The sequence below is a fragment of the Apium graveolens genome, chromosome 9, assembly GCF_009905375.1.
Source record: "Apium graveolens cultivar Ventura chromosome 9, ASM990537v1, whole genome shotgun sequence".
Taxonomy (NCBI): Eukaryota; Viridiplantae; Streptophyta; class Magnoliopsida; order Apiales; family Apiaceae; genus Apium; species Apium graveolens.
The window spans coordinates 216,730,292-216,746,090 of record NC_133655.1 but is presented as its reverse complement, the minus strand read 5'-3'; the positions used below and the strand labels follow the sequence as shown (position 1 = coordinate 216,746,090).

The window sequence follows — 15,799 nt, the reverse complement described above, 5'->3', positions numbered from 1 at the left end:
TTAATTCCGAAAAATGTTCAAAAATTCGTATTAAATACCTGAAAAATCATTTTAACCCTGAATCTTCTTTGAAAAATTATTTTGATCGAATATCTTCTGTGCTATGTGTTGCGTGCTATCTTATTGATGTGTTATATGCATATGTGGTTATTGTTTGACGATTTTGCTATAACTTTCAATCCGTAAATCGGATTTGGGTAAAACGAAGGGTAGATAAAAACTTATGACGTCTATGTAAAGATTAGAATGATATGAGATTGAGTATTGATAGATACTTGTGATGCCTAGAAGAGTAAGTGAGGCATAGAAAAAGAAAGTCAGTGATCCGTAAATAGAATTGAAGCGTAGAAAGAGAAGGCAAGTGATTGACGAATAGAAGCAAAGCATAGAAAAAGAAGGAAAGTGATTGATGAGTAGAACTATTAGATGAGTACAAGTAAAGTTGAAAATCATCTATGATAAGGCAAGTACTTCTACACCTTTCTTCGAGATATATTGCAAATATTTCTAAACTTTCTCATAACATGTTGCTATTATTCAAAATAAATCTTGTTTTATATTGCAAGCGCTTAAAACTATTCAACCTTGAACCCTGATCGTATCATTGAACTTGAGCTGTAAGCTTTATTTCTTGTAAATTAAACCACCGATGATTGATTTCCCAGATATTAAACCATACAAATATAATACTACTCCACAAATACATACACACCATAAACCAAGTATCTCAACAGAATTTCTTGAGCATACAGAAACTTATACACCCTGGAATACCCTATCACATCAAAGATCAATACCATGTATTATCATTGAACCATTGTTCTTCAGATACTTAATTCTTCATCAGGCTTGAAGCCGTTCTTCATATTTACACCTTGATACACCCTGGTGATACCTGTGAAATGTTTTATGCTCTGAGATAAATGCTTTATCAATGTTAATCATGATTCTGTTTTTATTGAATTGCAATGGTTATCATATTGAATTGTTTTAGAATTGTATGGCTTTATAAATGTGGACCAGATTCATGGTCAGACCAGATTCATGGTCATATTAGGCCAATGTGTGCCTTAGATCCAGTATATAGAGTAAAGCTGAGAGTCTTGCTCGGGGTTAGTGCGTGACTGATCAGCAGCCTAACCTTGGTTTTTTAAAATGAAAAGAGAATATCAAATTATATTCATTACTTATCCAGAAACTTGATTCTTCTGAATCATTTCAACTGATCATTGTTGAACCTCAGTTATTGCTATTATGACTTGTTGAGCTAGTTAGCTCACTCTTGCAAATCTGTTTATGTTATTTTACAGTTGAAAAGGAAATTATTGGTAACGAGGATTCTCAGTCCAGTGTGCAAGCTAGGATTACAGGATAAGATGGACCGAGTTAGCAGGAGTTTTATAATGTAGATGAGTTATGTAAGATTGTAAGAATGATATCATTATCAGTTATAAGCGGAACTAGTTGGGATTTGGTACGATGTAATAAAAGTTAAGGTTGTGGCTTATTTTCATACTTTAACCTATTGTGATCCATGGTTATGGTAAGTAGGGTCTTTACATATATTACTTTCATAAGCAAGTATATATATTGAGTGTGTGTGTGTGTGTTATGAACCCCAAACTTCTGACACGGGTTTGGAGGGTGTCACAATAATGCATTCATTCCAGTTAGTAAGGGGAAGACATTTAGTGATGGTGAGAAAGTGCACATTCAAGTTAGTAAGGTGATTGTTCCAGAAATCACCTTCACAAAGCCACCAATGATAGATAACATTGACCTGATACAGATAGCAGCAGCTGAACTGGAGCTAAAAGAGAAATGGAAAAAGATTGATAAGAAGATTGAGAAGAATTATGGTCAAATTGCAAAACCTGAGAAACTAGTGAAACACTTCACTCAATTGAGACCAATTTCAATCAATGAAATGAGCTTAGAAAATTTTGGAAAAAGGTCAACCCTCAGCAAGAAGACTTCTACAGGCCAATGTGATTTTACAGCCAAAGAAAAACTACTCAAAGAATTCAAGCAAAAATCCATTGGACCTAGTCTATGCAACTCTCAAGCCTGATGAAGAGAAACTGCTTGGTAGATCTATTGCTTATCACAAAGATCCAAGAGATTCGGTCTTGAAGAAGAAAATTGGTAAAGTCCATAGGTATGGCAAATTAATCTGTGTGATGGCTGGACATCCACAATTTGCAGAAGCTAAGAAAGAAGAAAAGGTGAGGCTCAAACAATAAAAAAGGCAAGTTGCCTTAGATGCCAATAACCAAGCTAAGAAGCCTGTAATCACAGAAACTGAAATGCCTGTTGTGATAGTTGAGCCTGTGAATGAAGAAAATCAAGAGGAACCAAAACAGACAAAAGTACCAAGACAGAAATTTAGAGCAAAGAGGAATCTGGATTTTGATGAAGAAAAGGAAGAGTACATGTCAACCCAATCTACCACTACAAGTCAACCAACCTTGCCCACAATGGAGCAGGCTGAATTTAAGACTTATTCTGATATAAATTTCCATGGTGAACCCATAATTCCCAAGGATGAATCCATAGATATGGAAAGCCTACCAATCCATGATCTAAACATCCCAATCCCAACCAAACCAAAGAAAACAAAGAAAAGAGCAGTCAAATAAGCCAAACATATCAGACTTCAATCCAAAGCCTTAGCCAAACCTAAACCAAATGTCAACAAAGGAGATCAACTTTACATCTGTGACATCAAGGAGTTTGCAGACCTCAATCTCTATCTTGATGAGCTAGATGAAGTAAGAGTTATTGATGCTCACAGGAAGCTTCCAGAGAGATTAGTGTTCAAGTAAAAGGGTGCAAAAGAGCTAACTTGTCCTCTTCACAGAATTCTCAATGAAGGTTATTCTGTCTTAGTGAAGATATTCTCCTCAATGTAGAAGAACTTTGGGTTCAATATTGTTACCAAAAGGATGATATTGAACAAAATTGAAAAGATAAGAAATAGCTGGAGAGACCCAAATGCACTCCCAAGAGTCTTAACTATTCCCTGCAATGGAGATAGAGTGCATTTGAGGCCATACTGGATGATGGAGTTCAAGGATGAGAAGAACAGCTGAAGATTCTTCAGATTAGATAATCAGCTAAAGATTTTAAGTAATGAAACTCTCGTGGAGATACAAAAGATGCTGGATCAGATTAATGAAGATGAATCTGAATTCTACAGGCAACTTCAATACCATATTGAAGAGAACAATGAGAAACTGGGAAAAAGACTAGACATTCAAGAAAATAAGATAAATTTTCTCAGTCTGAAGGAGCACCTTGAAAATGGCTTGTGAGATTTTTTATGAACCTTTCTCTGTATAATTTTCAATAAATTACAGCACTTATCAATTTTGTCTACTATTAATCAGTCTGTATTTATAAGGTGTTTTGTTATCATCAAGTTTCTCTGAATTTATGCCTACAATTCCAGTAGACATAAATCGGGGGAGATTGTTAGGAATATGACATAAGCTTGATGATAAGTTCACTAAAACACCCTAGTAGATTTAATTCAGTGTTTTTGTAGCTCTCAACGGATGATTTACTTTAACATCTGTTGAGAGAGTAGCTTGTGTTTTAATAAGTTTTGTAACACATTCCTACATACTATAGTACATTAGAGATCTAGAAGTTGTAGGATATTTAAAGTCATGTTGACTACTAGATTGATATGCAAAATAGGTTGGCCAATTATAAATATTAGATGCCTTGTAATTTTGCATAAGTGAAATGGAGTTAACTTCTATGGAAGACTTTCAACGGATGATTCTACAAGATTTTAACGGATGATCCAAGTCACACTCAACGGATGATCTAATGAAGTTTCAACGGATGATCCAACACATTTTCAATGGACGATCCAATGAAGTTTCAACAGATGTTCTAATTCAAATTGCAGTTGATAGTGACTTGACAGTCACATGGGTTGATTAGATGCAAATGGAATGTGGCAGCCTATTTACAGGTTTTAGAGAACAAAGAAGCATTTCAATTTCCATGCTTACTTGAGGAAAATCAAAGATACTGGATGGAGAAATGAAAAAGCATGTGATTAGACAAAGACATATTGTATTTTATTAGTTTGTCTTATAAACTTGTATCTTGGTAATATATAAACCAAGAGTAGCTAGTAGTAAATAAAGCAACCAACTAGACAAATAGAAAAAGTTGTATCTGTAAAGAATTTCTCTATTCTTTGTGATTCTACTTGTAAGCAGTTGTGTACAATCTTTGTATCACAAAGTTCTTGATATATATATATATATATATGGTGGATAAGTTCAGTCCACTAAAAAGTTTTTAAATACTTGTGTTTAATTATTTTATATTTGATTACATCAATATTTTCATTCCGCACTTTTGCATAATCAAACACTGTTATATATTTGAGATAGAGTAGTTCTTGAAATCGAAAAAGAACCAGAATTACATTCAACCCCCCTTCTGTTATTATTTGTTATATTGTTTGGGAATAACATGGTTTTACATTAAGCCCAAAATGGATTAGGCCAAATAACTGTTTCCCCTATATATATATGATGATGTATAATTTTAGGGTTAAGAGGTTAAAAATATTTTTCAGAAAAACCTTAGTTGCTCTACACAAGGAGCGGCTATAAAAGTGAGATAGAGAGAGGCAAAAATTTCGGCTAGTACCGGCTTCAGTGATTGTTGGATGATCAGGAGTTCGTGTGGACATCTTTGGAATGCAGATCTTTGTGTGAAAGGGCTGTTGTGATTCATTCATCCAAGACCTCCATTATAGTCACTTGTACAGTTTCGTTAAGGTACATATTCCGTTCTCGATAATCATTCACTAATTATACATAGATCCTGCGACAGGGATTCATTTTTTTTGCTTTTAGGAGCTTTTTCCGTTGCGTTTTGTGTTCGAATCCCTATATATATGGGATATGGTAATTATGTGATACCTCTGAGAAAAATTATCTAATCCAAAATTTATGTGTGTGATAGAAATTCCTTGTGGTCGCGTGTGTATATATTTATGTTTTCATAGAACTCTACAATATTCATAAGAGTTTTAATCTCTTTTCTCTCTTTTCTTTGGAGCGGTTACTTGCCAAATACAAATAACACAACGGGCTTCTTCCACTATTTCCATCTTATTTACCAGTATCGAACTATACGGGTTGGTTTTGTCAATTTCATCAATACATGCAATATTTATACATGACTAATACCCCATTCATCCCATTTTAATAGTCCACTTTGTAAAAAAAAAATCCAAAAATATTTGTCATGTTATCTATTGCATGCAAATTTTATAGTTTCAATATTGAATACATTAAGTCACAAAACCATCCTCATAAATATCATTGCATAAAAAATTAAAATACGTAGTATTTAATGACTTTTGTGTGTGTATATATGTATACACTTACTTATCTCTTTAAATATGTGTAGTTAATATAATGTATTATATTGTTGTGTGAAAACGAGAAAAAAGACATTCCAATATCTATTTCTTAATATGTGTAAAATTTGCCAAAAGGACTATTAAATTGGATGGACAGAGTCGTTCTTCTTTCTCTTTGTAATATACATATTATTACTTGTGCGTGAACGGGGACGGTTAAGAAAATACACTAGGGTAAATGAGATCAACATAAGAACGAGACACAACCATAATTCAAGATATGTTGAACCATAATGGTTGGTGATCATTGTGCATAACTTGTGGGTAATTGTTGTCCCCGATAATGTTCCAAAAACCTGAAATTTCAGGGTAAAGATAAGTCTCATGTGAATAAAATCATAAAATCATGGGCCAAAAAATTGTCATGTTTATTATATAATTAAACCATGTCTCGTTTATTATATGATTAAATCTATGTTGGTTAAGTTTTACATATTTTTATATGTGCTTAATGCTCATAAGTACATATACATGTAATTTAAGTGAGTACAAAGAGTTTTTTATTTTATAATAAATATAGAATTTATTTAAATAATTACAAGTCTGCCAATAAAAATATATTATGTACTCATGTAAGCTTCCTAAGTACGAACTTACGGATATTTTTCTCTTTTTATATATCATTATATATGATCAAATGCATTTAGTTAATGGTAAGTCCCGTGTGAATAAAACCACGGCATAAGGTATTGTCTCGAAACTATCACACATTATTTTATGTATTATGTACTAAGACGAGAGTATTCACGAAAACAGTCTCCCTACTCGCAGGGTAATGGCCGGTTATACCAGATAAGTTTCATTTTTTTTTTGGTTTATAGAACCCTATAACATAATATATTATATAAACAATATTTTTTAATTATACTATACTATTTCTATCCATATTTAATCATGTAATAAATTATAATATTTCTATAATTTATAATTTTTGAAATATTTAACAAATATAATTTGGAGTATATTCTAAATTTTCTAAATGAATATTACATTTCAGTAATTACTTCTATAATATACATTGTCAGTCGTCAATACATTTACTATATTAAATTTTATATGGTTGAGAATGAGATGTCTGGCAAGAACTTGGCTAATTATTGCCTAATTTAAACTACTTAAATTTTTAATTAATATCGAACTCAGGATCAAATTTCTAATAGATACACATAACCGTAACTTTAAAAATCACATCGATTGATACCTAAATCGAATAAAAACTGAAAGTAAAATATATATGATTGTGTTTTAAAAAAAATCAACTGAAACAAACCTGATAAAATTAATATTATATATTTATATAATAAATTATATAATAATAATAATAATAATAATAATAATAATAATAATAATAATAATAATAATAATAATAATAATAATAAGTACTCAGGATTAGTATGACATGTCAATGTTGATTATTATGTATTCTATATTCTGGCTGACGGATGTACTTAGTAGAATAAGGTGTTAATTGAATTGTAGTCAACAGTTTTGCAGTCTTTATACTCAGTATTGAGTATATGTCAAAACTTTGCTCTTGGTTTCGTTTTCTCAAGTATCTCATCTTTTCAGCTTAATTTAATTTTGGTAAAACCAAATCTTGACAATAACTTTAAACCTAAACTAAAATTATAAATTGAACCGCATCAGTGATGTTCGGTTGAATTTTGATTTCCAGAAACTGATTAATTTTAGTTATGCTTTAATTTTCGACTCAAAGGAACCCAATAGCATCATTCTCATATCTAGTTGGGTGTCAAAATATAGATTTGGGTCGGATTTGGATGATTGAATATGGGTATGGGTTGGGTTCTGACCCAAAACTATATTTTATCCATATTTAAATAAAATATAGTTAGAATTTGGTTTGGGTTTTAATGGTTCCGGATCAAAATATGGGTAAACCATTTTTATAATTTTTAAATATAATAAAAATGATACTACTTTTTTATTTATATAAAAATTTATTAAAGAATTATTGAAAAGATTATATATACTCTCTAAATTATTCAATTTTTTTATATAAATATTCATACAATATCTATACTATTTTCAGCAAATAAAAATATAATTTAACAGGATCATTCAAATCTACAATATGTATGTGACTTGCCATCAACAATCAAAAATTAAGAAAATAGGTATTATCGGGGTCAATACAGTAATTATTATTTTTTATATAAAAAATATTGAATAAAAAAGAGAAAAATTGACTGAGTAAATAATATACCAGACAAGCATTTAGAAAATACTTTATATATAAAACAGACATCTCTAAATTTATTTAGATAAGAGAATAATTATTACAATTCGCTAGTTAAACTGAAGGATGGATATATAAAAGAATTGAAATATAAAACATCTAAAGCGAGTTTATAGAAAGAGAGGATGGGAAGCAGCTGTAACAGCCCGCACTTCCGGACCATTAACTCTAAAATCGAAACTAAAAGCAAATACAATTTCTTGATTAAAAAGTCTATTACAGAGGTCACTATTACAAAAGCGCAGCTAAAAGCGGAAGCCCAAAAGTCAATCTACTCCCATACTAAGATCCTCGAACTCCAATGATTTCCAACTCGAATCTTATACGAAACCTGAAATATAAAAGGGGTGAGCTACAAAGCCCAGCAAGTACAAATTAACTAACTATTTAACCGGAAAACAATGGATATTTTAATAAAATGATTTCCCTCAAAACAATAATAATTTTGTAAAATATTTTCTAAAATAAATCCAACCCAAAGTTTTATATTTTAAAATTCAGAATTTAAAACAGAACAGAGCATATTTTTATAACAGATTAGAACTGCGTAAAACAGAACGAAACGATAATTCTTATAAATACCACAGTCTTGATCTACGGCCACACTTTGCCAGTAGCCGGCATCTAATTCTTATTCTTATTCTCATATACCACACTTTGCCAGTGGTCGGCATCTAAAGTTCAATAATTACGCGCCCTTAATAGGTATCTAAAGTTGCACACTTGTGCGCCTAATAAGGGTATCTAAGGCTAGTTCCGGAACTATAGCGTAAATTACGAACAGGTTCGAAAACGTAGAGACTGGGTTTCAAAAGATTCTCGTATCTTATTTCTTATACAGTTCGAAACAGAATTCTTATATCTTATACGAAATTCGAAAATCAGAGTATCAAAACTTTTCCGAAAATATAAGTAAGTCAAAAAGTACTTACCTCAAAGCCTGACCAGATCTGAATTTACTCTTTTTGACCCTCTAAATGATATTTTCTTGGAAAACACGAAACACGAAAGCTGAAGATAACGAAAAGACCTTTCCGAAAAGTCCAGAATCACTGAATTCTGACTTACGATGAATTTTCTACAAATTTTACAAGACTACTGATTTTTGCTGAGAAGAGCCCTACGAATTTTATTAATTAAGGCGGGGAAGACGAATAGGGTGTATTTATAACGAGACAAAACCCTATAGCTTAACCTACAAGTTATCCATATTAGAATCTGATCCAAATTTTAGGCCCAATATTCTAACCCAATTTTAAATCCTAGTCCTTATCTAATTTTAATCTTTTTTATTCTATTATTCTTTTATTAATCGAATTCTAAAAAAATTACGGGATATTACATACTACCCTCCTTAAAAAGAATTTGGTCCCCAAATTCACAACAATCCTAAAGTTCGTGACACATCTACCCCTTGATCTACCAAAGGTCAAACTATGGTCCACAAGATCGAATCCTAGGGAATGTATTAGTCTCATACCTAATACACTCCGAAAGACAGCCTGCTCTGATACCAACTGTAACCAGCTCATCTAAAACCTTAAGGTGTTAGAGGAAGGGCCCAATAGGATCATATATTTAACACTCCCCCTCACTTGAAAGCCCATTTATGGGAATGTTGGGGGTGCTGGGAATCGAACCTTAGTTCTCCCGCCAGCCTAAGCTCTGATACCATGTTGAGTAACAGCCCGCACTTCCGGACCATTAACTCTAAAATCGAAACTAAAAGCAAATACAATTTCTTGATTAAAAAGTCTATTACAGAGGTCACTATTACAAAAGCGCAGCTAAAAGCGGAAGCCCAAAAGTCAATCTACTCCCATACTAAGATCCTCGAACTCCAATGATTTCCAACTCGAATCTTATACGAAACCTGAAATATAAAAGGGGTGAGCTACAAAGCCCAGCAAGTACAAATTAACTAACTATTTAACCGGAAAACAATGGGTATTTTAATAAAATGATTTCCCTCAAAACAATAATAATTTTGTAAAATATTTTCTAAAATAAATCCAACCCAAAGTTTTATATTTTAAAATTCAGAATTTAAAACAGAACAGAGCATATTTTTATAACAGATTAGAACTGCGTAAAACAGAACGAAACGATAATTCTTATAAATACCACAGTCTTGATCTACGGCCACACTTTGCCAGTAGCCGGCATCTAATTCTTATTCTTATTCTCATATACCACACTTTGCCAGTGGTCGGCATCTAAAGTTCAATAATTACGCGCCCTTAATAGGTATCTAAAGTTGCACACTTGTGCGCCTAATAAGGGTATCTAAGGCTAGTTCCGGAACTATAGCGTAAATTACGAACAGGTTCGAAAACGTAGAGACTGGGTTTCAAAAGATTCTCGTATCTTATTTCTTATACAGTTCGAAACAGAATTCTTATATCTTATACGAAATTCGAAAATCAGAGTATCAAAACTTTTCCGAAAATATAAGTAAGTCAAAAAGTACTTACCTCAAAGCCTGACCAGATCTGAATTTACTCTTTTTGACCCTCTAAATGATATTTTCTTGGAAAACACGAAACACGAAAGCTGAAGATAACGAAAAGACCTTTCCGAAAAGTCCAGAATCACTGAATTCTGACTTACGATGAATTTTCTACAAATTTTACAAGACTACTGATTTTTGCTGAGAAGAGCCCTACGAATTTTATTAATTAAGGCGGGGAAGACGAATAGGGTGTATTTATAACGAGACAAAACCCTATAGCTTAACCTACAAGTTATCCATATTAGAATCTGATCCAAATTTTAGGCCCAATATTCTAACCCAATTTTAAATCCTAGTCCTTATCTAATTTTAATCTTTTTTATTCTATTATTCTTTTATTAATCGAATTCTAAAAAAATTACGGGATATTACATACTACCCTCCTTAAAAAGAATTTGGTCCCCAAATTCACAACAATCCTAAAGTTCGTGACACATCTACCCCTTGATCTACCAAAGGTCAAACTATGGTCCACAAGATCGAATCCTAGGGAATGTATTAGTCTCATACCTAATACACTCCGAAAGACAGCCTGCTCTGATACCAACTGTAACAGCCCGCACTTCCGGACCATTAACTCTAAAATCGAAACTAAAAGCAAATACAATTTCTTGATTAAAAAGTCTATTACAGAGGTCACTATTACAAAAGCGCAGCTAAAAGCGGAAGCCCAAAAGTCAATCTACTCCCATACTAAGATCCTCGAACTCCAATGATTTCCAACTCGAATCTTATACGAAACCTGAAATATAAAAGGGGTGAGCTACAAAGCCCAGCAAGTACAAATTAACTAACTATTTAACCGGAAAACAATGGGTATTTTAATAAAATGATTTCCCTCAAAACAATAATAATTTTGTAAAATATTTTCTAAAATAAATCCAACCCAAAGTTTTATATTTTAAAATTCAGAATTTAAAACAGAACAGAGCATATTTTTATAACAGATTAGAACTGCGTAAAACAGAACGAAACGATAATTCTTATAAATACCACAGTCTTGATCTACGGCCACACTTTGCCAGTAGCCGGCATCTAATTCTTATTCTTATTCTCATATACCACACTTTGCCAGTGGTCGGCATCTAAAGTTCAATAATTACGCGCCCTTAATAGGTATCTAAAGTTGCACACTTGTGCGCCTAATAAGGGTATCTAAGGCTAGTTCCGGAACTATAGCGTAAATTACGAACAGGTTCGAAAACGTAGAGACTGGGTTTCAAAAGATTCTCGTATCTTATTTCTTATACAGTTCGAAACAGAATTCTTATATCTTATACGAAATTCGAAAATCAGAGTATCAAAACTTTTCCGAAAATATAAGTAAGTCAAAAAGTACTTACCTCAAAGCCTGACCAGATCTGAATTTACTCTTTTTGACCCTCTAAATGATATTTTCTTGGAAAACACGAAACACGAAAGCTGAAGATAACGAAAAGACCTTTCCGAAAAGTCCAGAATCACTGAATTCTGACTTACGATGAATTTTCTACAAATTTTACAAGACTACTGATTTTTGCTGAGAAGAGCCCTACGAATTTTATTAATTAAGGCGGGGAAGACGAATAGGGTGTATTTATAACGAGACAAAACCCTATAGCTTAACCTACAAGTTATCCATATTAGAATCTGATCCAAATTTTAGGCCCAATATTCTAACCCAATTTTAAATCCTAGTCCTTATCTAATTTTAATCTTTTTTATTCTATTATTCTTTTATTAATCGAATTCTAAAAAAATTACGGGATATTACAGCAGCGCATCACCGCCAATCATCGTAGCAATTTGATTTAAAGGAACAGCTGCTATATCTGAAAGCATGATAATATGAGTGTAAATATGGGTATCACATATTTGTATCAATATTTGAGAGTAAATGTGTGACTGCAATCCAGTCCAGTCTATATTATAATTTGTGACTTTCGTATGAACCAAGAACCTGAATTCTGGGTTGGTTTGGGCGGGTAATTTGGATTTGGATCCAAATTGACACCCCTAGTTGCGAGAGTAAGACAATCATTCCGGTTATTTTTTAAAAGCAGACTGGTAAAATGAGAGAGGAGTATAGAGTAATGCATCCCTGAAGACACCAATCTATCAAGCTTACGTGCACTGGCACTTCTTTATTTATATAATATAATCTAAACACGCACACGTTACAATTAATTTAACTAAAACCAAACATATTTCACCACAGATTTATTACACAATTTAAAAGGGATAAAATTATTGAAATATCTTATTGAAAAGGAATTCTAAAATCGGAAAATAAAAATATTTTTATCATGCATTTATTACTCAATGTGATTGACAATATCCTCAAAGCATTTTTGAGAAAGAAAAACAGAAGAGCAAAACTAAGAAATCAAAATATATGCTACATCTAGCACACCGTCATTTGTAGGTGCTGACATTGGCGCGTACCAATTTATTTAAAAATGTTATTAAATGAGAAATAAGATTAAATCAAGCTAACGGGGACAAAAATAGCTGTGGGCCTATTATTCCCACTTCTTCACAAGCTGCCATTGAAAAGTATGAGAAGTATAAGTGTCCGGTGTATAGAAATAGAAGCCATCAGGTCTAGCTTCGTAAACAAAATGTAGTAAACCATGTACTTCATAGGGCATCATAGTGCTATCGTAAACATGAAATCCTGCATGTTTTCCGTCCCACCAAAAATTGCACCAAAATAAAGTAGTTCCCCAAAAATTTGTATAGAATTTCCAAGTATACATTTGACTTAAACCAAGGGTCTGGGGGCCGAGATCATCATCTCCTGATTTGCAGTGCAGATCTAACGGAGGTGCATTAGCGGGGAGAGTGTTGAAAATGGCAACAGTCAATTCTGCAGAACATGTTCCTGCAACAAGTAGAATGATAATAATGTAAGCCAATAAAGAAATTGAGGGCTTGGATGAAGACATGTTTCTAGTCACTCTGTGAATCCGCTGTCTACTTATTTACTGTAGATGTAAATGTGCAGTGCAGTTTTTAGGGTATCCTATTCCTCCCTACGTGCATGTATTTATAGGCTATATTGTTTGTAACAACAGAATATCGTTTCTTTTTTGACAAGATTTGTTATAACAGATTTTGATTACAGTGATTATAACTTTTTCCAAAAAAAAATTATATGAAACTAACTGCGGCTAAAATTTAGGTATTTTTTAAATGAAAACCGGGATCTTGTTTTTTCATCTATACTTTAATTTTGGGATTGATAGAATCTCTACATTTTTATTTGTTTACGCTATTAGTGCAGATATATATGTGAAATAAGTGTTTCAAACTAAAATTGGGATTCACAAATCAAATTAGTAATTTTCTGTTGGTGGAAAAAGAGTAATTTTTGTTGGTAACAAATATCCTCTGAATTTCAATCAAATTTCCCCAGAAATATGTTAAGAGAACATATGTATCCATTCAAAACTCGATTTTGCAAATATTTTCTTTATAAACATCGAATCTGCAATTTAATTTTAGAATAAATAAGTGATCATAAATGAGTTGGCGCGCTGGAAAAGCAAATTCGGACAAAAACGTTAGCCAGGTCAATATTCAGTCTAATTAGTTGGGAGAACTCTCTCCATTATTGCCTATATTTAGGAGGAAAATAATTGCCATTGGGGCAGGCTTCATTACAAATCTTACAAAATTAGAATCGATAAAAACAGGTATTGTCTTGGTGTATCAAAACTAGCTTCGCAAGTGACTATATATGACTTCGATTTCTAAATAATAAGAAATAAAAATAATATTAATAATGATAATTTAATAATTTTTATTTATTTTATATTTTTGTCAGATTCAAAACAAATAGAAATTTAATATTTAATATTAGTATTTTGGTTTCCATCCATGTGAACATGGGTTATGATATTCGATTAAATTCTCAAAGAATGCTAACTTAATATTTTAAATTTCGGCTCGTGCAAAATATGGATTATCAACTAATAAATTTACGGATTAATAATATAAATAGTTTTTTCACAATGTTTGGTGTATATATAATTCCTATCATCCTACTTAATGTTCATATATATTTTCTCCTATTTATCCCAAAACTGGTTACCAAAAAAATCAAGTTGCAGGTAATTCCTAATTACAACGAATTATTGCCAGCTCGCATCTAGGACGGTTGAACATGGATCGTGAATCACATGTCTGTTTTGCCTGCACTAATTATTGTAATTCCAATTAGTTACAAACTATTTTATTAAACTGCGCTTCATAGCAGTCTTATAAACTTACTTTTAAATAGAATAAAAAAAATATTTAAAATTCTGATTTCATGATTGTCATTTTAAATAATAATTTCAGAGAAGAACTCTTAAATTTTTTATGAACTATTCTACCATTTTCTTACTATCAAAACTCTTAATTTCAACCTAACATTAAGTAAACTGCGTTGGCATCAGTCTTATAAATCTCAGATTTTAGCGTCCTACTCTCCACATCCATCAATTTGATTGACCTCCTTGTTACATGAAATAGAAGAACAACCCTAAAACAAAACTATAATTATCGTTATTTTCTGGAAAAAAATACCTTAAAGTGAACTATGAGACCAGACTTGCAAACGAAACATAAATTACAACACTTTAATCACAATATACAATAAAAAATAATCATAAAATAGTTTAACTCAATAACAATACTTAAACATATATACTTATACATACAAATATATATAAAAAAATGGAAGGAGTTGTAGTTGTTGTCCATATGTATAAACTATTTTTCAATGATAAATTTATCATTTTATAATTTTCTATTTTTGATGTATTGATTCATAAACATGACTTTATAATTATTTTTTGACTTGTGTAACATTAATTTTGTGTGACTTGAAAAAAATAGAAAAATATAAGATAATTTTAGCTTTGTTTGACTTGAATAGAAAATTTAGAAAAATATATGGTAATTGTAGTTTTTAATAAGATTAATTTTTTTGACTTGAAAAGAAAATTTAGAAAAATATAAGATAATTGTATTTTTGATATTTATTAACTCAAAAAATAAAAAAATTCAAAAAATAGAATGAGACGATTTAAGAGGGGCCACATAAACCTCTCCATCTTCTCTTTTATATAAATATATTGATTTCAGTGACTTGTGCAATAAAAGAGTTTAATTATTATTTTCCTAAAACTATCTTGAATGCTCAATTATTATTATTTATAAATTACTCCATAAGATTTATCATGACCTCTCAAGCGTGAATAGGATTTCACAAATAAGAACACGTTATGTGTTATTTGGGAAAAATTTTGAGATTAATTTCAGCATACGTAAAACTGCTCTATAATGATTAATGGAAAATTTATCTAAACTTACTATCCGATAGTTGATGAAATATTAAAAATTTAGCTGGTACAGTCTTTCATTAATTTACATATAATTACCCTTTTTCATAATTTTATTATTTTACTTAATTACTCTTAATTAATATATAACCAATTATCTTATTTTAATTAAACACATTATCATATGAACTCTCCCCCAATACAATTGTCTCTCCGGTATAAATATCTTCCACCACTCTGTCACTGTTAAAGAAAATAAG

At 31.4% G+C, this 15,799-nt stretch overlaps 1 protein-coding gene across 1 annotated transcript; it reads right to left on the bottom strand.

The window, feature by feature from the left end:
- Window positions 1–12,731: 12,731 nt before the first annotated feature.
- LOC141685942 (S-protein homolog 21-like) lies at window positions 12,732–13,157 on the bottom strand. Its single transcript, XM_074491016.1, has one exon. It carries the CDS (start codon window positions 13,155–13,157, stop codon window positions 12,732–12,734), a length of 426 nt encoding a protein of 141 aa, XP_074347117.1.
- Window positions 13,158–15,799: the final 2,642 nt, after the last annotated feature.